Source organism: Panulirus ornatus, chromosome 21, assembly GCF_036320965.1.
Source record: "Panulirus ornatus isolate Po-2019 chromosome 21, ASM3632096v1, whole genome shotgun sequence".
In the NCBI taxonomy this organism is placed as follows: Eukaryota; Metazoa; Arthropoda; class Malacostraca; order Decapoda; family Palinuridae; genus Panulirus; species Panulirus ornatus.
In genome coordinates, this window is record NC_092244.1 from 3396790 (window position 1) to 3418747 (window position 21958).

The window sequence follows — 21958 nt, forward strand, 5'->3', positions numbered from 1 at the left end:
TGATAATAAGGTATAATCTTATCAAACCCAGAACATCTTTAAAATCATCAGATGAGGTCATTTAAATCACCTTTCTTAACATGCAGTGGCAAACATTTTTATGTTCAAGGTATGGCCAAAAGCTACCAGAGACCACAGGTCACATTTCTAAATGAGACAGTGAACAGGATGCAATAACTTGTTACTACTTTATCCAAATCAAACCACCACTACAATATAGCATCTATATTATCATAATAAAGCTTGATTCACCACAACATACCAGTGCATCTATCCGGTGCTGACCCACCCCTTCTCCTTACATCAAAATATCTTGCAATGCACACTGCCATCCTATGGCAAAGATCATATGTTTGTTTCAGGCTGTAAACTGAAACATCACATGGAATAGTACATGTGCTGCATATGGATATTCCTTTTTCATATTTGTTACATTGAGAAATGATTGACATCTTCCTGGGTAATTATAATTGCAACAAAATGGTTAAGTAACCATGCAAACGTATCCTTTACCTACTGTATATGTTATAAGAGCTACCCCTTAAGATAAACCCAGCAGGTGTAAAGGTCACCCTCCAGCTGGTAACATTAGCTTCTAAGGATGAAGGGAAGGACATTGCCAATGATAGTGTGTGTGTGCCTTTGACCTAATGGTATATATATATATATATAGAGAGAGAGAGAGAGAGAGAGAGAGAGAGCTGCATTATCACTGAATAATTCAGACCTCAAGTGAAGGCTGTGAATAATGTCCTAATCTGCGATTATCCTCACTCTCAGCACTTTTGTTTAGTCCTGCTCATTTCTAAATTCACTTCAGTAAATACTGTATGTAAATGAAAACTATCAGACTCATCTCTCACCCCTCTCCATTTTTCTCTCCTTAACTTGTTATCCCCTTACATGCTGGGCCAAGTTATTTTCTGCTCCCCACCCCAGATCACTAATAAAATCTTTGAAGTAGCAAATCGATACTCCCTGGGTTCACGTCACAAAAACGAGATGGTTGACAACTCTGAGTGTCCCAGTTGGAAGTGGAGGTGGCAGTACAGTACTTACTGATATGTGGTTGATGATAAGAGGGGTCTGGAACTAGTATGGAGACTGTGCTGTATGTGTTTATTAACTCTTTAGCAGTGTTACCATTTTTTTTATTTGGATGAATATAAGTTCAGTGGTGAGTTTATACAGTATGTTGTTTTGTCTGAAGGGTTGTATTTGGGAAAGCTCTTTTATCTGTGATAAAAAACCACTACCACTATTGCTGGGTCTGTTTTATCTAATATATATATAGGTGTGGGTGGGGAAGTTCTGTGTGAATTCTGATAAGGTAGTGAGTCTGTTTTCTTTTATGAGGGCTATATCAATACTGTATTTGTTTATAACAATGAGGACTAGAGTATGGTAACTGTACAAAGCATAACAATCATGACGAGTTCAGGATTATCATAAATCAGATAAGAAAAATGCAATTTGAATATGTTTAAAGAGACAAAAACTTCAACATCATTCATCTCGCCACAGGAGTTTGATAGGGCATTAAGAACATACCCACACCGCCCTGGGATCAGTTTCCTAGAACAATGTTTATGGAAAGAAATGCAAAACAACACTTGCATAAGGCAGCTGTTTGATTCAAAGTTTTATGTGACAGGTATTAGCAAAGCATCATACGAATAAAAATTATGATGCAACTGACAATCTATCAATCTATATCTCTGATGCTCATTCCCCTTGAGAACTCCCTCAAGTGGGTGGCCACGGCAAAAGAGTCTCCATAAATGCTGAACTCCAGTGATGCTCAGCCTTCAGTGCCTCACCCTTGACAGGCCACTGGCAGAAGGCAACTCTAGTGCAGTGTTTTCAAAGGCTTGAACAACATATCAACAACCATTATCTTTCAAGACCTTTCAATCTTGGGTAGCTTCTCCAGAAAAAAAAATTGTGAACAAAGAAAATGGTAATCAAAAACTTCCAAAATTTCAATAAAATCAAACTAATGAGAAGGTCATGATTCCCTGTGGGAGGGGTGAGATACATATTTCCCTACTGATATGAAAACAATCAAGTCACTTTATTTTTATATCCTGACTTCCATTTGAAGACTGTTCAAATGCTATTACCAGCAGATGCACAGGCAAAGCTCTATTAGAAAAAAGTTTTGCAGTAAATAAGAACATGTTTTTTTATTTTATTTTTTCTACTATATTTTGTCTCTGTCTCCCATGTTAGTGAGGTAGCACAAGGAAACAGATGAAAGAATGGCCTAACCCACCCACATAAACATGTATATACATAAATGCCCACACATGCACATATACATACATTTACATTTCAATGTATACATATATATATACATACACAGACATGTACATATTCATTACTTGCTGCTTTCACCATTCCCGTTGCCACCCCACCACACATAAGTAAGTTATGCACACATACAAATTTCAAAATAGAGACATGCATCCCCTCCAAAATATACAAACACTGAATACGTACCTTAGCAGTGACTGCATCAAGTTCTTGTTGATCACCATATTCTGTTTTATAGGCACCAGATACCAGCCTGTCTGATGCAACATGCCGACCAAAGACCTGAAAATTGAAACATCCAGAATTAACCCAAAATGCCTACAAATTTCCAACCTTATTGTTAGTACCTTTCTTAATATCTTCCCTCTAAAACAAGCAATAATTAGTAAACTGAACTTATCTCTTCCTTACTGACATTATATGTGTCTGGCAGCTCACTTTTTAATGTCTCTGTGAACAAAGCTTATTTTTATATCGATTACTATTTTTCACATAACCAGCACTCCATTAGTACCCTATGAAATACTTTAACCCTTTTCCAGCATTATCAGCTTTCCTGGGGTGCCTCAAACTGTACAATTACCTACTGAAAACTGAAGGCTGTTATTCGGTATTTCTTTTTATTTTTCCAACTTAAAGATGAAGTTCACAAATAGGACATAAGAAACATGTTAAATAAGACATAAGAAACATATTAAAATTACAGTTACACTAAAATTACTTTCTTATATCAATTGATATCAATATATTTTACTGCTTTATTTTGTTTCAACAGGATTTGGATGAATACAAATATCCTAAATTCATCAGTTTATCACCAAATTTAGATGTAAGTAAATTCATTAAAGACATCCTCATGGACCTGCTGGGATATGGGGAGGCCAACTGACTTCCTCTATCTTGTCCCATCCTCTTTCACACAACCAATAAAATGTACTTTATTCACAGAAGAATGCATCTCCACAAACAACATAGTATTCTGGCCTTCACTGAATTCTGTGAATATATGGAAATCACATAATGGCTGTCTCCTGTGTTAGCAATGTAGCACAAGCAACAGACAAAGAAAAGCCGCATTTGCTCGCATCCACTGTCTCGCTATCACATGTAATGCACTGAGACCACACTCCCCTATTCATAAACAGGCCCTAAAGACCTCTCCATAGTTCCCTTGGCCACTTCAAAGGCACTGGTTCAGTTCACAGACAGCATGTCAACCCCTGTGTACTACTTTGCTCCAAGTCACTCTTGTTGTGCATGCCTTTAACCCTCCTACACATTCAGGCCCTGATCATTCAAATCTTGTTCACTCCATCTTTCCACCTCAAATTTGGTCTCCCCCTTCTTCTTGTCCCTTATACTTATATCTCTCTAATTTTTATCATACATGATTGCTGTTTCCCACATCAGTGAGGCAGCACTGGGAAATAGATGAAGAAAGACCCACCACCTCATGTATACACATATATACATCATGCACATACACGTGCATATACATACATATACGTATGCATCCCACCCCTCAAGAAACAGCATCACCACCCCATGCATCAGCAAGGTAGCGCCAGGAAAACAGACAAAAAAAGGCCACATTTGCTCACACTCCGTCTCAGCTGTCATGTGTAATGCACCAAACCCACAGCTCCCTATCCACATCCAGGCCCCACAGACCTTTCCATGGTTTACCCCAGACATTTCACATGCCCTGGTTGTCCACTGACAGTATGTTGACCCTGGTATACCAAAGTTTCAATTCACTCTATTCCTTGCACTCCTCTCACCTTCCTGCATGTTCAGGCTCTAATCACTTAAAATCTTTTTCACTCCATCCTTCCACCTCCAATTTGGTCTCCTGCTTCTCCTTGTTCCCTCCACCTCTAGACACATATATCCTTTTTGTCAATCTTTCCTAACTCATTCGTTCCGTATGTCCAAACCATTTCAACACACTCTCTTCTACTCTCTCAGCAGCACTCTTTTTATTACAACACATCTCTCTAACCCTTACTTTACTTATTTGATCAAACCACCTCACACCACATATTTTCCTCAAACATTTAATTTCCAACTCATCCACCCTCTTTCTCTGAGATGATGTTCTCTTTTTCCACAAATTCTTCATCACTTCAAGAACCTTTGCCCCCTCCCCCACCCTGTGTTTCTGCACACAGAGGGTCAATAACATGGTGGTGCCAGATATGTAGGAAATCAAGTTTTAATGTCTTAGTAAATTTGAATTAACTTTCTGCTGAGAAATTGCCCTTTCCAAAGGATTTCAAGGCAGAAATGTTAGGCAACTGCTAGGCAAATTTCAATATGTAGATGTACATCAGACCTGAAACCGGAATGTCCATTATGGGAACACCAATCTACACCAGTAGAATGATTTTTTTTTCTACTTTACACTAAGCACATCTGAAGTCTGCAAAGTTTGCCCTACAAGACATAACCTAAAATGAGAATGTGATCTCTTATAAACCACTGTTACATATTCTATGCAAGAAAATGTGGTCTTTGGTAACAAATCTTAAAAGTGGCTTGGTTATGAAAACAAAAAGCATTACAATGTTATGGTCATCTATCATATAAACTCTAAAACATGGTTTGAGAGCTTTATATGTAAGGTACCTTTTCCATAGCTGCTGAAATTTCCCCAAGAGAAGCACGTGCTCTTGCAGCATCCACTGCAGCAGCAAGCAAATTACCATCACCACGTGCAGCTTCCTCTAAGGCTGCTAAAGCTGACTCAGTTGCTGAAGTATCTCGAGAGGCCCTCACCTGAAAGACACCCATTGGCTTCATCAAATAAACTAAAAACTTCAATATTTCGGATAATGTGAAGACTTTATGCAATCAAGCATTAAGCTTCTGATACTTTTCTAATTCTGGCAAATACATATCTCAATATGCAATGATGCATGAAATTTCTTTTCTACTTTCAAAAATTACAAAATGTTTCTACCACTGCTAAAAGATTTATCTAAATTTTTTTTGGATATATAAACTCATAAATCCAGTTCAGTATCTAGAAACTGAAGTACAAACCTTTCGTAATTTTTCAATCTGAGTTTTGCGTACTTCATTATTATCAATCATCAGGACATCAATTGTTTCTTCTTTCTTTAACTGGTACTTATTCACCCCAACAATAACTTCTGGAAAATTTAAAAGCAGACTTTTAGAATAAATAAATAACTACAACCAAATGTGAAGAAAGATGCCATTTTGTTACCACGTAATATGTGGTTAAATGCATTCATACAATGTTAACATGAAAGTGAATACATACAAAGGAAAAATCAATTCAGGAATCTTCTGGGAATAGGACATCATAATAAAGGATAAAGCTTTTGCAGAGTAGCAGATCTGAGTACACAGTTCTATGAACATGTGGACACCTTATATGAGAAAGGGTAGTCACTGCTCTCAAATATCACAGTGTAAAGGTCCCTTGTCTAACAAGGCTTTATCAACCTTGGTTTTGAGCATACACATTCAGAATAATGTGTACCATTTTACCAAATACAGTACCAAGTATCAAGGATTTCTTCCATGGCACCACCAAAATTTTATCGTACTGAGTATGTCCCATGGTTGTGGGCTACTTGTGGCCCAACCCAGCAGACAGCCATATCAAAGAAGAGGCTGAAGGAATGTCATAACCAGGTAGTATTGCTAAAGTTAGCAGTAAAGTAAGCTTTTATGTAGCTTATCTAGCTGTCAGTTTCATGGGAGCAAGGTGTCCCGTCAATGGTGACATTCTGCCATCATACTATGAATTCATAGTTTTGCATAAAATTTCTTTGCACTTTTATAGAATAAGCACATTGTTGTTGAAGTAAATCATGCTTATTTTCAACTTTAAAGTGTTTATCATAGGTCTTAAGTTATGCATCTCAAGGGTCACTCCCTAATAACCCGTTTCCCATGGGCCATGTATCTCGCAAACCATCAGGTTCTCCTGTGGTTGTCAAGGGACTTCTGTAGGCTTACATGACCCAAATACTAACCATTTATCATGAATATATATATATATTTATTTTTTTTTTTCTTTTTTTGCTTTGTCATATATATATATGAAATACATAAAAAATCTTGACATAATCCTTTATATGCAAGTTTCTTCAAGCATTAGTAAAAATATCATATCTGAAATACATAAGTTAAAAAAAATATATATCACTTACCCTTTCCACTGTCAATCAGAGCCTGTTTTTTAGCAGCACACTCTTCTATCTTCAGTTTTGCCCATCCTGGAAAATTATGATAAATGTACTATTACCAACTACAAGCAAATCACTTCAAAGACACTGCTTAATCAGTTGACTGTAACTTTTAAAATACGTAAACTAAACCCAGATCTTCAATACTGAATTAATCATAAAATAAGTAAAGCCTAAACAGCATAAATCCAAAACCTGGAACATAAAACACTACCATGACAGGGAAAGGCACTGTCATCAGTATGCTATTGCTTCTAATATTCATCCTAGATACACATCTACTACCAAAAAAGCTATCAGTTATATATAAAGCAGAAAAACCATACAATATATGCTGGATACATATAATCCAGCCTTACAATTAGTCAAAGAGATCCAGTAAGAGCTCATATGTATGAGCTCTTAATGATATAAAACAACATATTACTCCTGGGTACCTGCAAATGGGACAGTATAAGCTACCAAAAAAAGAAACCCTATAAACCCACTCACTCAAGCTTTCCTTTACTATGATCATTCAATGACTGGACAATTTCCAAATACCTCTGACTGTCATACTACTAACTGCAAAATACCAAATAAAATAACCAATGCTGACCTATATGATTGATTTTTAGTTAGATTATATTTGGTATCAAAAATCATATAGCTGATCAATACTTCAATTAACAAATTTAGTACTAAAAACATGGAAAAATTAGTCTTTCCACACAAAATCAATTTCTACATGAAGCAAAGAAAAACATGCTTAAAGAGAGAGGCTTTCTTTTCTTGGAAGGACGAAAAGAAAAAAAATGGTAACACTCATAACATAGTTTTATCCTTTCTCTAAATTTTCTAAAGTCATAAAATTCTGCAACTATCTGAATACTTAAACATCCTTGGATCTAATCTCTCTCCTTGTTTACTTGTACCATGCCGATTGTATGCCTTGTTTTCTCTAAAGTATGTTTCTATTTCTATCAATCATCATTTAGCGAAGAAGTATCATCGTCAATGGGCAGCAAGAGTACAATTTTATCCATTCCTTTCTGTACCTTCTACTTTACTTCAAAATACTTCTTGACCAATGTGTCCTCTACTATGCATTTTACTTGAAAATGCCTTGCTAAAACATTTCATATCACTTCTTAATGATTTCATACTATACTGTCTATCCCTTACTTACAACCTAAGCAACTTACAACATCTGTATATTCAACAATACATAAATAAAAGAAATATAAATAAATCTAAAAATTAAGCTTGGCTGTATGTCCGCAAGTGTTAATGGCTGCATACGTACAATAGTGAATGTCATACAATATCCTGGCATTGTGAACATCACAGCATCTCTTTCAGTTCTTCTTCTCAGTTACCATTCAGTAAGTGTGTTATTCAAGTGAATCTAATGAATTTTCAAGCAGGATTAAACCATATTTGCATTAAACCCCAAAGAAAATGATGAGCAAGAGGAAAACCATCACATGTTGATTGATCTGATAAGATGCCAAAGATGCTTGATTTGGAATTGAAAATGAAGGGAATCACCCAATATGAAGGAGGAAAAAAGTTAATATGATTGCACATGATCTACAGTTGTCCCATTCGACAGTGTACACAATTCAAAAGATGAAAAATATGTGAAGCAGTGAAAGGTTCAGCAAGTATGAAGTCTACAATAATAAAAAAGCAACGACAAAGGATCACCCATGAAATGATGCTGTGGATGGAAGATCAAATTAAAAAGTGTGCCTCACTAAGCTTACTAACAATTCAGGTGAAGGCTAGAAGTTTTTTATGACTTAAGGAGTGAGCAGGAAAGGATTACATCAAGAACTTCACAGCAGGTCATGGTTGGCTCAATGGATTTAAAAGAAGATATAGCTTGCACAATGTATGAGTCACAGGTGAAGCAGCACAAGAGCTGACAAAGGAGCTGCCCAAAAGGTAAAAAACAAAGATTTAAAAAATGTCAATCCATAAAATTGGTTAAACAAAAATGAGATAATTATGACAGAACTTGCAAAACATAAAAGATGAAAATGAATTATGGACTAAAGAATCTTAAATAAAAGGTCAAAAGAATCATATAATAAAGCTGTTTCATAAAAAACGAGATAAACATGACAGAAATTGAGTAGGATAAAAGAATGCTGTACAGGTATACGAATTCTACTTGCCATGCTGGCACATGTCAGACGTATGTCCACTTCGAGAAATGACTGGACAGTCAGAATGGAACTTGGATGTATGTTGGGGATAGACAGTATAACCTTCTCACAACTGTAAAACTGAGTTGAACCTTCTCACAACTGTAAAACTGAGTTGAAACTAAGAATATAGGGTAGCAAATTTAGGTAATTCATGACATACAAAGACAACTGACAACAAAGTAAACTCACCGGAGGCAACAGCTTTGGCCATACCACCCATGCTTTCCACCTCGTCAATAATAGCTTTTCCAGCCTCATACACTTCATCAGTTAAAGCTTCCATAGTATAAGAGCCAGCCCAGGGATCAATTACCTGAAACATATCATAGGCTGAATAAAGAATGCAATACACAGATCATTCTGGAAAAGCATGACATCAATTAAAAATTGAAAGACACAATGACGATTGATATCAACTACTGACTTAGTACAAGAAAGTTTTTGAGGCTTCACTTATATGAAGCCTTGGAGACTGACGAAAAGGACTTCAAGGGTAAAAAGTAAACCTCACCTTTGGAATTCCAGTTTCTTCTTGCAAAATGATTTGTGTATTACGTGCAATGCGAGCAGAAAACACTGTGGGTAAGCCAAGAGCTTCATCAAAAGAATTTGTGTGGAGGGATTGTGTGCCACCAAAAACAGCAGCCATTGCTTCTACTGTAGTACGGATGATATTGTTGTATGGGTCCTGCAATGTAATACAGCAATTATCCATTCAAATCTAATACTAAGATGGAAATGGTCTTAACATATGCAGTAAGCAGTTTCCTAAAAGTGATAAAGCTTAATCATGCAATACTTTAAAATAGCAAATGTAGTGTATATACTTTAACTGTCAGTCCATCTTAATAATTCCTCAGCACATATAAACAATAACTTGTGTACATATCTATCCTGAAGATATACATTTACAAAGAGACTCATTCATACACTATCTTGTCTCATCTTCCAATACAGGGATCTTGCCCTTAATGATTTATAAGTTTGAAATTCACAAGTTAGCAAAGTCTTAGCTCATCGCATTTATGTAATTCACTGAAGAAGCTCCTGAGTTAATGAGTACTCATTCAAATTGTGTCCTGTTTGGTGATGGGGTCCTTTCTTAGCTTACTTCCTCTCTCCTACTCTGTTTTTATTTACACTAAGCTACAGTAGCTGTTATGTGTAATTCCTCGTCTCACCACATGTTTGTTATACTGTCAATGCACAGTCTCCTTCCCACAGCGAAGAATGTGGCATTGCTTTTTCTTCTTAGAAAAAAACAGAAGAAACTTCTTTAAAATACTCTAGAAAAAAAGAGAGAGGTACTTGACTACAAAACTACATAATTCAAGACCATATCAAGGTAATTTATAGTAATCAAAAACCCCTATGTAGATATGATCTTTCCTAATCTATGTCCTTAATTTTACCTCCAATCAAATTCTTTTTCTATGCTTGTTTCTATCCGTTCCTAAATCCTGCTAATTATAAATAAAAATATGAAAAGTAAGTTGCAAAAAGCAAACAGGGTTTTCATGTTCAGAGTTCAGCTTTAAAATCTCCATCCCTCATCTGGCCAAGCTGTTGCTATGGATCTTTTAACAATCAACACTTTATCCATCAACTAGGAGCTTAACAAGCAAGCTTTAACACTGATCTCACCTCATTCCTCTACAATGATGAGTAAACAGGCACAGCAATCATTCAATCAAATGTCCAAAATTCAATCTAAAGAAAAACAAGTGATTAGGAGGTAAAGTTAAATTTCTCTTATCTAATGTCATTAGTATTCTGGTCTCTCCTTTAACATAATGAACTTTTTTGTACTGATTTTGAGTCACATCTTCACACCTCTTTGATACAATTTTTGAAAGTTTATAACTACTGTTAAGCAAAAGACAGCATGACAGTAATGACAATGTAAAAACTAATTTGGATATACAAAAAAATTATAACTTCTTAGTGATATATCTTCTTCATCTTCTTCATACTACTCGCCATTTCCCGCGTTAGCGAGGCAGCGTTAAGAACAGAGGACTGGGCCTTTGAGGGAATATCCTCATCTGGCCCCCTTCTCTGTTCCTTCTTTGGGAAAAAAAAAAAAAAAAAAAAAGAGGGGAGGATTTCCAGCCCCCCACTCCCTTCCCTTTTAGTCGCCTTCTACGACACGCAGGGAATATGTGGGAAGTATTCTTTCTCCCCTATCCCCAGGGATAGGGGAGACATAGTGATATAACTATCATATAATAATCTAGATCAAAATTCTTAATTCTGACATATAAATGAATAACATAACAGATTCAACTATATATTGTTGGATAATATACCTGCTCTGTGAGTGACCATCCAGAAGTCTGACTGTGAGTTCTCAACATGGTAGACTTCTTGTTTTTTGGAGAAAAGCTGCTGTCAATTAAATGTGCCCACAAGCGACGAGCAGCTCTCATTTTCGCAATTTCCTACAGATCAGAATAATTAGTGTGCTATAAACCAATACTTGCTAACTATTATATAAAGAAAACTGAAAACACTAATTCTACAATACGTTCTAAATAGTAAATCAACACACATCTTTAGGAAAACTACTTCACAGCATAATTCTTACTTCATCACGAACAGAAACAGACTAGTAAATGACAATAATTCATCAAACAAGTGACAGATAATGTGAGAAGAATATAACAGACAGGTGAGCTAAATGGGTGAATGATTCCATTTAGACCATTTGATTTTTGCTTTCATCTCACAAGGAACAGAATAACTGCAGACACAAACTTTGTTGTCACTGTTTTCTTAGAAAAAAATCTATTGTGTTCTAGTGATCATTACAATAAAAGAAAAGATTTGCTCTTTGACAATCAGTGAAGCTGGGGCTAGGAAACTCAGTTTAGTAAAATCCTATGGTAAAATGTGATACACTATCCATTTTTTCTGATTTGAATTCCCATCACCATCATTAAATGCCAGTTGGCTTATTCCAGCTAACAACACACACCCTTTCATGTTTCAAACCAACAGTTTAAATAAACTCATAGAATAAATTCATTACTTTTGTAATCTGGAATAAGTATTCTATACAATGTCAGTCAAAATATGATTTGTCTAATTTTCTTTAAATTCACCACTTTCAATAAATTAGGCATTCAACTATGGTTCCAAACAATGCAGTTTTATCCCACAATGAATTCTCTTTACGTATCGCATTGACAAAACAATATAACCTGTGGCATCCATTCTCTTATACTACAATTTGCGTTCAAATTTAATTAATCTAAATCAGAAATTGAATCACAAACTTAGCTCACACCAACCTTTTCTCTAAAAAGAAGCAAAGCAGTGCATATAAGTTACTTACCATGTAGAAATTCATTCCTATACCCCAAAAGAAAGAAAGACGTGGAGCAAATTGGTCAATGTTTAGTCCAGCAGCCAACCCTGTGCGGCAATATTCAAGTCCATCAGCTAATGTGAAGGCCATCTCTAACACAGCATTGGCACCAGCTTCTTGCATATGATATCCACTAATGCTGATGCTGTTAAATTTGGGCATGTGCTGAAAAAATAATTCATTTCCAATGAAAAAAGAAAAATCCCAGACACACTTAAATTTCACTAAAATGTCTATACTGTAACCATATTTGCAGACATTTGCCAATATCCTTAAACCTGTACATTACTAATGTTAGCAATTGCAGTTACCGGAGCAAAGTCTCAAGAAAATATGTAAAGAACAAGACACTGCAACAAGCTAATGATAAAAATAATAACTATGGACCAACTATGGAAGCATTCTATACACTCTGATGTTTATGTATCATTCAATATTCTTTATCAAATTCAATTTACAAAATAAGCATGTACAGTATAAGGAAGGACATATTCCAGAACATAAACATGACTATTTCACACACAAAATTTCAAGATTCGCTAAATACTATTTTTATGTGTATTTTTGTTTACAGTTATCATTATGTGCAACCCTAGCATCCCTTTTATGGGGCTGCTGCATCTTAAGACCACAATGCATGTGGAAGCTGGGGTTGGTGGGCTTCCTTGAGGTAGGAAGTTCCTCAGTGATCCTGTATTCTATGATGATGATAATACAGCCTCTTCAAAGGTGGCTTCTTGCTCATGGTGTTATTAAGTGCATGCAAGGTCAGGGAACACCTCATCAAAGTTACAGATATTCCCTGCAATATGTTGGAGATGCATTTCTATGGGGTGGAGGGTCACAGTGGGGAAAAAGCTAGTCACAATTTTCATTTGAAAACTTGAATAAAATATTTAGAAACAATGCAGGCCTCGGGGCTGAAATTCATCAGAAGGAATGCATCTCTAACTACACAATGGGAAAGTATGGAAAAATGGGTTTTACTAAGTAGAATTTCATTCAAAGGATAATTTTTCCCAAATGTATCCATTCTGTAAAATGAGATAGGTGTAGTTCTATAACTGAAAGATTTTTTGAGAACCCTACACATACAAACCTTTGCTGTGTAGCCAAAAATATCTCCAATGATTCGCATGGATGGCCCGGGTGGGTAGATGTAAGTGTTGCGCACCATAAATTCCTTTAGAATGTCATTCTGAATTGTGCCAGAGAGTTGCTCTTGCTTTACACCCTGTATGGAATTGTAATAGAAAAAATTACATCTTAAAAAGCTTAATACACTTCAGAACATTCTATGTCACACACACATGCAAAATCTAATGCTACAATATTTACAATATTCTATATACTGTCAGATCTAAATGAATAACTGCCCCCAGCTTTCACCAAAACAAGTAATAAAGAGAGTTCTAATTACTTATGTTGCTTTCCTAACAGGATCAGAGATCAATTTACACCCGAGTCTCTGCGAGACCAGAGACCTGTACCCACAACCTTGATCCAAATACAGGAACTGGAATACTACATGCCTTCTTGCTATGCACAGGGTATGCATTCCCAGAAAAGTGTATGAACAGTTTATTGACAAACATGGACCTAGCTGTACACTTGAATATCAAATCTGAAAAACAGCTTTCCAAACTTATAATTCTGCACATTCAATACTCCCTATAAAACATTTAGGAAAACTACACCAATGTTTTGACCAAGGAAGATAGTGAGACAGCACCAGATGGTGTTGTTTTTGTTTTGATATACTTTATGCTAATGAAAATGAAGTAAAAGTTGGCTCCAGTCTTGCCTTTGGATCTTGGGAAATTGGATCATTCCTTTCACAATGGTGGACAAAGACACTAACATACCTTCAAAACATCTAGATCCATACTCATGATGATATTCATATCTTTTCTAACTTCAACCAAAAAGACTGATTACGGAGGATGAAATGAGGCAAAATGGAAATAACTTTGCTCACTAACCTGTTCTTCTGCAGCAACTATAAACATAGCCATGGTCGGAATAACAGCCCCATTCATTGTCATTGACACTGACATCTTGTCAAGTGGAATACCACTAAAAAGAGCTTTCATATCTTCAACGGAATCTATGGCAACACCTGCCATACCAACATCTCCATGAACTCTTGGGTTGTCTGAGTCATACCTGTCAGATCATTCAAAAAATGTACTACAAAATTCTTGATCATAAGAATGGGGAAAAAGGAGATACCAAGCCACCTACAATAGATTACTGTGACTCACTCTGAAAACACTGACCTGATTCATTCCTTTCCCTTTATATGTAAGTATTGTTACTTGTGTGTTTGTGAATCTTTTTGTGTATGTTTTATGTGTACAGGAAGGTATGAGGTACAGATAATTCATAAAATGCCTGATGTTTGTTTGAGGACACTGGCATTGCTCTTTCAGCATAGAATACAAAGGTATCATTTGGGTTGCTGTACATGTTGTAATGGAGGTTAAAATATCTTTACAGGTTTCAAGGATTATATGTGCAAGCACAAAGTGATGTATTCATACAACAAGAAATATGCAGGCAACTAATTTGGATTCATAGAACATTTTTACATATCTAGCGAAAATTTTGTTCTGCTTTTATAGAATATCACAGACAGCTCTTGTATGAATGTCAGACAAACTATCTTTGTCCTTTTCAAAATTTCTCTTTCAATGACCGTAATACTGATACCTTAAGAGCAAAAAAAGGAAATGTCAATGGAGAAAGCCTGAAATACTGAGTCTTATTTTTCAATGATAATATGTGTGTTGCCAAGTATGAATTACAAAAACAGAGGCAGATGTCCTATATCTTGTAAGAATTGACAGGAACCTGTTATAAATGAAATAAATCCACAAATTCTATTGATAAAAGTAAAACAGATAGGTCCATCCTCAAAAATCATGCAAATTCAAACTAGCCAATATGAATGCAGGATTTGTACAATCAAAAGCACCAGAGAAAAGAATACCTAAACTTACCCTCTATGTGTGGCTAAATCAAAGGCTACAGATAGACCTTGCTGTCCAGCCTTGATATTTTCACGATAGAATTTATTACTCTCCTCAACTGTACTAAATCCAGCATACTGCCGAATAGTCCAAGGACGGTTGGCATACATAGTTGGATAAGGACCACGGGTATAGGGAAACTTTCCTGGTAGTTCAGGTGCTGGACTGAAAGAAGAGATATATTGTTAGAAAATTTTTTACATTATCTTCATTGTGAAACTATATCAAATCATTGTATTTCTATTACAGCAAAAATAGAAAAATAGCAGAACACATAATCAAATGACACATTAATGTTTACCAAACCATACAGTGTCAAATGCTTTGCTAATGTCTATTACCACTAGTACATTGGGGAAAGGGGGTTGTGGTTAGTTGAGGCTGTCCAGTATGTGTTATGAAGTCTGTGTACAGTAGTAGTAGAGCAATTGGGTCTAAATCATGCTGTAAGGGTGAGAGTGGGACATTTTTCTTGATTCTGTTTTGGATCAGTTTTCTGATCATTCCTTTTTTCCTAAAGCTTCTAAAAAATGTCACGCTTGCCTCCACCAAGCAGTGATTAGACATCTCAGCATATTTACATCCAACAATCTCTCTTTTACACACCTATCAATTGCCATAATCCTGCCATGCCCAATCAGTCCCTATCCCTCTCACCCAATTACGCGCAAGTACACATTGAAAAATCAGTCATTTAGGAATGGTATTACAAAAAAATGTTTGGTAATAATTATATACTTTACAAACATTTTAACATCTTCGGATGTATACAATGGCTTGATTGTGATGCCCTCAGGAGTGAGCCACATCAGTCGCTTTGCTGGATCAGTCCCCTTAAGTTGCTTCTTTGCCAGCTCAACCCATTCTGCATTCAGGCCAGATTCTGTATGGCAGAGTCGTGGCATACATACTGACCCTGCCACTCGCCAACTCTGTAAGATGAGAGCAAAGCTGTGAACAGAAAATCAGGAAGTCATCACCCAACAGTTTTTCTTCCTGTCACACTACCTACACTCTTACTGGCCGTAAGAAAACATATTTTTCAGTTTGCTGGCAAATAAACTATCAAGAAAATAAAAAAGAAATATTCATCTGTATCAAGGAACATTTGACAATGGAATTTGTTCTCAAATTTTCAGTCACATTGTTTCCAGCTCTAATGAAGTAGCGCAAGAAACAGAGAAACATTTAAACATAACTAAGACAATCATGAAGGCATTTGCTGTATCATTATGATACACTTCAGACAACTTCACCATATTTTGGAGTTTTGACACACTGCAACTAAGGACTATGAGAACAAGCAAAGAGATATCATACTTGAATACTGTTTCCTGCGTCAGCGAGGCAGCACCAGGAAACAGACGAAGAAAGACTCATCCATTCATATACACACACAAACACACACACGTACATATACATACATACAAATATACATATCAACATATACCTCGCTGATGTAGGAAACAGTGGTTAAGTATAATGATAATAATAAAAAATCAATACATACATACACAGCCATATATATATATACAACAATGTTGTATGGTTGCGAGGCGTGGGCTACGGATAGAGTTGTGCGCAGGAGGGTGGATGTGCTGGAAATGAGATGTTTGAGGACAATATGTGGTGTGAGGTGGTTTGATCGAGTAAGTAATGTAAGGGTAAGAGAGATGTGTGGAAATAAGAAGAGCGTGGTTGAGAGAGCAGATGAGGGTGTTTTGAAATGGTTTGGGCACATGGAGAGAATGAGTGAGGAAAGATTGACCAAAAGGATATGTGTTGGAGGTGGAGGGAACGAGGAGAAGTGGGAGACCAAATTGGAGGTGGAAAGATGGAGTGAAGGGGATTTTGAGTGATCAGGGCCTGAACTTGCAGGAGGGTGAAAGGCATGCAAGGAATAGAGTGAATTGGATCGATGTGGTATACCGGGGTCGACGTGCTGTCAATGGATTGAATCAGGGCATGTGAAGCGTCTGGGGTAAACCATGGAAAGTTCTGTGGGGCCTGGATGTGGAAAGGGAGCTGTGGTTTCAGGCATTATTGCATGACAGCTAGAGACTGAGTGTGAACGAATGAGGCCTTTGTTGTCTTTTCCTAGCGTTACCTCGCACACATGAGGGGGGAGGGGGATGTTATTCCATGTGTGGCGAGGTGGCGATGGGAATGAATAAAGGCAGACAGTGTGAATTGTGTGCATGTGTATATATGTATATGTCAGTGTGTGTATATATATGTGAACATTGAGATGTATGGGTATGTATATTTGCATGTGGGGACATGTATGTATATACATGTGTATGGGGGTGGGTTGGGCCATTTCTTTCGTCTGTTTCCTTGTGCTACCTTGCAAACGCGGGAGACAGCAACAAAGCAAAATAAATAAATAAATATATATATATATATATATATATATATATATATATATATATATATATATATATATATATATATATATATATTTTTTTTTTTTCAAACTATTCGCCATTTCCCGCGTTAGCGAGGTAGCGTTAAGAACAGAGGACTGGGCCTTTTTCGGAATATCCTCACCTGGCCCCCTCTGTTCCTTCTTTTGGAAAATTAAAAAAATAAATGAGAGGAGAGGATTTCCAGCCCCCCGCTCCCTCCCCTTTTAGTCGCCTTCTACGACACGCAGGGAATACGTGGGAAGTATTCTTAATCCCCTATATATATATATTTTTTTTTGCTCTGTCGCTGTCTCCCGCGTTTGCGAGGTAGCGCAATATATCTTTTTCAAACTATTCGCCATTTCCCGCGTTAGCAAGGCAGCGTTAAGAACAGAGGACTGGGCCTTTGAGGGAATATCCTCACCTGGCCCACTTCTCTGTCCCTTCTTTTGGAAAATTAAGAAAAAAAAAATAAAAAGAGAGGGGAGGATTTCCAGCCCCGCGCTCCCTCCCCTTTTAGTCGCCTTCTACGACACGCAGGGAATACGTGGGAAGTATTCTTTCTCCCCTATCCCCAGGGATCAATATAATATATATAATATGTAGTAATATGTGAATAAGAGCAAGGTTATTAGGTACAGTAGGGTTGAGGGTCAAGTCAATTGGGAGGTGAGTTTGAATGGAGAAAAACTGGAGGAAGTGAAGTGTTTTAGATATCTGGGAATGGATCTGGCAGCTGATGGAACCATGGAAGCGGAAGTGGATCATAGGGTGGGGGAGGGGGCGAAAATTCTGGGAGCCTTGAAGAATGTGTGGAAGTCGAGAACATTATCTCGGAAAGTAAAAATGAGTATGTTTGAAGGAATAGTGGTTCCAACAATGTTGTATGGTTGCGAGGCGTGGGCTATGGATAGAGTTGTGCGCAGGAGGATGGATGTGCTGGAAATGAGATGTTTGAGGACAATGTGTGGAGTGAGGTGGTTTGATCGAGTAAGTAACGTAAGGGTAAGAGAGATGTGTGGAAATAAAAAGAGCGTGGTTGAGAGAGCAGAAGAGGGTGTTTTGAAATGGTTTGGGCACATGGAGAGAATGAGTGAGGAAAGATTGACCAAGAGGATATATGTGTCGGAGGTGGAGGGAACGAGGAGAAGAGGGAGACCAAATTGGAGGTGGAAAGATGGAGTGAAAAAGATTTTGTGTGATCGGGGCCTGAACATGCAGGAGGGTGAAAGGAGGGCAAGGAATAGAGTGAATTGGATCGATGTGGTATACCGGGGTTGACGTGCTGTCAGTGGATTAAATCGGGGCATGTGAAGCGTCTGGGGTAAACCATGGAAAGCTGTGTAGGTATGTATATTTTGCGTGTGTGGATGTATGTATATACATGTGTATGGGGGTGGGTTGGGCCATTTCTTTCGTCTGTTTCCTTGCACTACCTCGCAAACGCGGGAGACAGCGACAAAGCAAAAAAAAAAATATATATATATATATATATATATATATATATATATATATATATATATATATATTTTTTTAATACGATTCGCCATTTCCCGCGTTTGCGAGGTTGTGCCAAGAACAGAGGACTGGGCCTTAGAGGGAAAATCCTCACCTGGCCCCTTCTCTGTTCCTTCTTTTGGAAAATTAAAAAAAAACAAGAGGGGAGGATTTCCAGCCACCCGCTCCCTCCCCTTTTAGTCGCCTTTTACGACACGCAGGGAATACGTTGGAAGTATTCTTTCTCCCCTATCCCCAGGGACATTCCTGTACAGGTATGTCACAACTGCAGCCGCAACAAAATTATCAACGGCATTCCCATGCATGCTGCTGCTGCCGCTGCTGCTGCCGCTGCTGCTGCCACTGCTGCTGCTGCTGCCGCCTAAATAAACTCCAACTCCCTCCCTTTTCCTCCTCCTACTAATCCTGCTGCTGCTAAAGTTGTTGCTGCTGCTGCTGATGATGCACGAAGCAAACATGCAGAGACAAGACAGGCATACAACGGGAACAACAAGACGTCGTAGGTGAAGTATTAAGAAGAAGAGAAGCCAGGCAGTCAGACAGTCAGTCAGACAGTCAGTCAGACAGTCAGTCAAGACAGTCAGACAGTCAGTCAGTAAGACAATGATACATCGAGAAGAGGCTGCTGCTTTTTCATGCTGCCACAGTCATCTGTTTTGGTGTGTGTATATATATATATATATATATATATATATATATATATATATATATATATATATATATATATATATATCCTGGCTGTTGGAGGTTTGTACATTCTATGAAAGTGTGCGTCCATATGCACTTTGTTTGTATATATATATATATATATATATATATATATGTAGGTTTGTGGCAGGGGTGTGTGATGTCTCCATGGTTGTTTAATTTGTTTATGGATGGGGTTGTCAGGGAGGTGAATGCAAGAGTTTTGGAAAGAGGGGCTAGTATGAAGTCTGTTGGGGATGAGAGAGCTTGGGAAGTGAGTCAGTTGTTGTTCGCTGATGATGCAGCGCTGGTGGCTGATTCATGTGAGAAACTGCAGAAGCTGGTGACTGAGTTTGGTAAAGTGTGTGAAAGAAGAAAGTTAAGAGTGAATGTGAATAAGAGCAAGGTTATTAGGTACAGTAGGGTTGAAGGTCAAGTCAATTGGGAGGTAAGTTTGAATGGAGAAAAACTGGAGGAAGTAAAGTGTTTTAGATATCTGGGAATGGATCTGGCAGCGGATGGAACCATGGAAGCGGAAGTGGATCATAGGGTGGGGGAGGGGGCGAAAATCCTGGGAGCCTTGAAGAATGTGTGGAAGTCGAGAACATTACCTCGGAAAGCAAAAATGGGTATGTTTGAAGGAATAGTGGTTCCAACAATGTTGTATGGTTGCGAGGCGTGGACTATGGATAGAGTTGTGCGCAGGAGGATGGATGTGCTGGAAATGAGATGTTTGAGGACAATGTGTGGTGTGAGGTGGTTTGATCGAGTAAGTAACGTAAGGGTAAGAGAGATGTGTGGAAATAAAAAGAGCGTGGTTGAGAGAGCAGAAGAGGGTGTTTTGAAATGGTTTGGGCACATGGAGAGAATGAGTGAGGAAAGATTGACCAAGAGGATATATGTGTCGGAGGTGGAGGGAACGAGGAGAAGTGGGAGACCAAATTGGAGGTGGAAAGATGGAGTGAAAAGGATTTTGTGTGATCGGGGCCTGAACATGCAGGAGGGTGAAAGGAGGGCAAGGAATAGAGTGAATTGGATCGATGTGGTATACCGGGGTTGACGTGCTGTCAGTGGATTGAATCAGGGCATGTGAAACGTCTGGGGTAAACCATGGAAAGCTGTGTAGGTATGTATATTTGCGTGTGTGGACGTATGTATATACATGTGTATGGGGGTGGGTTGGGCCATTTCTTTCGTCTGTTTCCTTGCGCTACCTCGCAAACGCGGGAGACAGCGACAAAGCAAAGAAAAAAAAAATATATACGCTAACAGACTAGCAGAGCAAAACTGGTCCATCAAGGAGTATTCATGGCACATGTTCTCTCCCAATAGAATACTAATTATTTACCATTACTATAGAATGGTTCTTAAGAATGAAGCCGAGAAGCAAAGTGAGCTAAGGAGTTAAGACAGTCCTGAAATCAACATAAAGTAATTGTAAGGCATGGTAAACACAGAACGGCTATTGGAGACAAGGGAAAACATGGGTATACCCACATGTTCTAAACAAATGAAATCAATATGACTTAGGTTGTTTTCCATGGTTTCATAACTTTGAATCTACTGTAAAATCAAAGGAAATGTGGGATGTAACAAAACAAAACTATGGTTGCTCCACTGGATACTGTAGCACTTCAACCTCAAACTAGTTATATGGTTCATATCTTTACACAATTACCATTACAACTGAGTTTCCTCTGGGGTCTGTTGAACGGAATAAATCATCATGACTTTCTTTACAGGTTTGCCTGAAACAATATATATTTTACAATATGCCCTTCGTCAATCAAGTTTACTAAAATATGACGTAACTCGTAAAATCTTTGACTTATTCTTTGAAATAAACAGTACTTAAAGTTATAACTCTGTACCCTTAAAACAGCTACGTATTTAGCCAGCAACTTGCTTTACATTGACACAGACACAAATGGTAGATGACATGAAGGCAACTAAATGGTAAAAATATTATTTCAAGGCATGACATTACATACCCCTCGGAAAATATGGTGTGCCTGTGACAAATACATTGAGCTCAGCTTAGTGCCTCAAGTAAGGCCTCAGATTACCTAAGTACAACTTCGGCACAAACTCATGGCAAACAGAGATCTCAGCGAGCGATCATACCAACGAACACCAGAGCAGCGAGCAACCAGGCCAGCGAGAAGTTTACAAATAGAGTGGACATAAAGACCGTGATTACTATTTATAT

General features: G+C 37.6%; 1 protein-coding gene across 2 annotated transcripts in view; it reads right to left on the reverse strand.

Moving 5' to 3' along the window:
- The window catches only part of LOC139756267 (methylmalonyl-CoA mutase, mitochondrial-like), a 35191-nt gene extending 13302 nt beyond the window's left edge, over positions 1–21889 (reverse strand). The window contains exons 1-13 of one of the 2 annotated variants that reach the window (XM_071675488.1): positions 21741–21889; positions 15884–16068; positions 15107–15301; positions 14087–14270; positions 13204–13338; positions 12072–12269; positions 11044–11175; positions 9246–9422; positions 8924–9047; positions 6504–6569; positions 5362–5471; positions 4945–5094; positions 2503–2598 (exon numbers count right to left, since the gene is read on the reverse strand). In XM_071675488.1, the coding sequence (XP_071531589.1) occupies positions 2503–2598; positions 4945–5094; positions 5362–5471; positions 6504–6569; positions 8924–9047; positions 9246–9422; positions 11044–11175; positions 12072–12269; positions 13204–13338; positions 14087–14270; positions 15107–15301; positions 15884–16068; positions 21741–21776 (1788 nt within the window). In that variant the 5' untranslated portion in view covers positions 21777–21889. Of the gene's footprint in view, positions 1–2502; positions 2599–4944; positions 5095–5361; positions 5472–6503; positions 6570–8923; positions 9048–9245; positions 9423–11043; positions 11176–12071; positions 12270–13203; positions 13339–14086; positions 14271–15106; positions 15302–15874; positions 16069–21740 lie in introns of both variants that reach the window. The other variant, XM_071675487.1, reaches the window with a different exon arrangement.
- Positions 21890–21958: the final 69 nt, after the last annotated feature.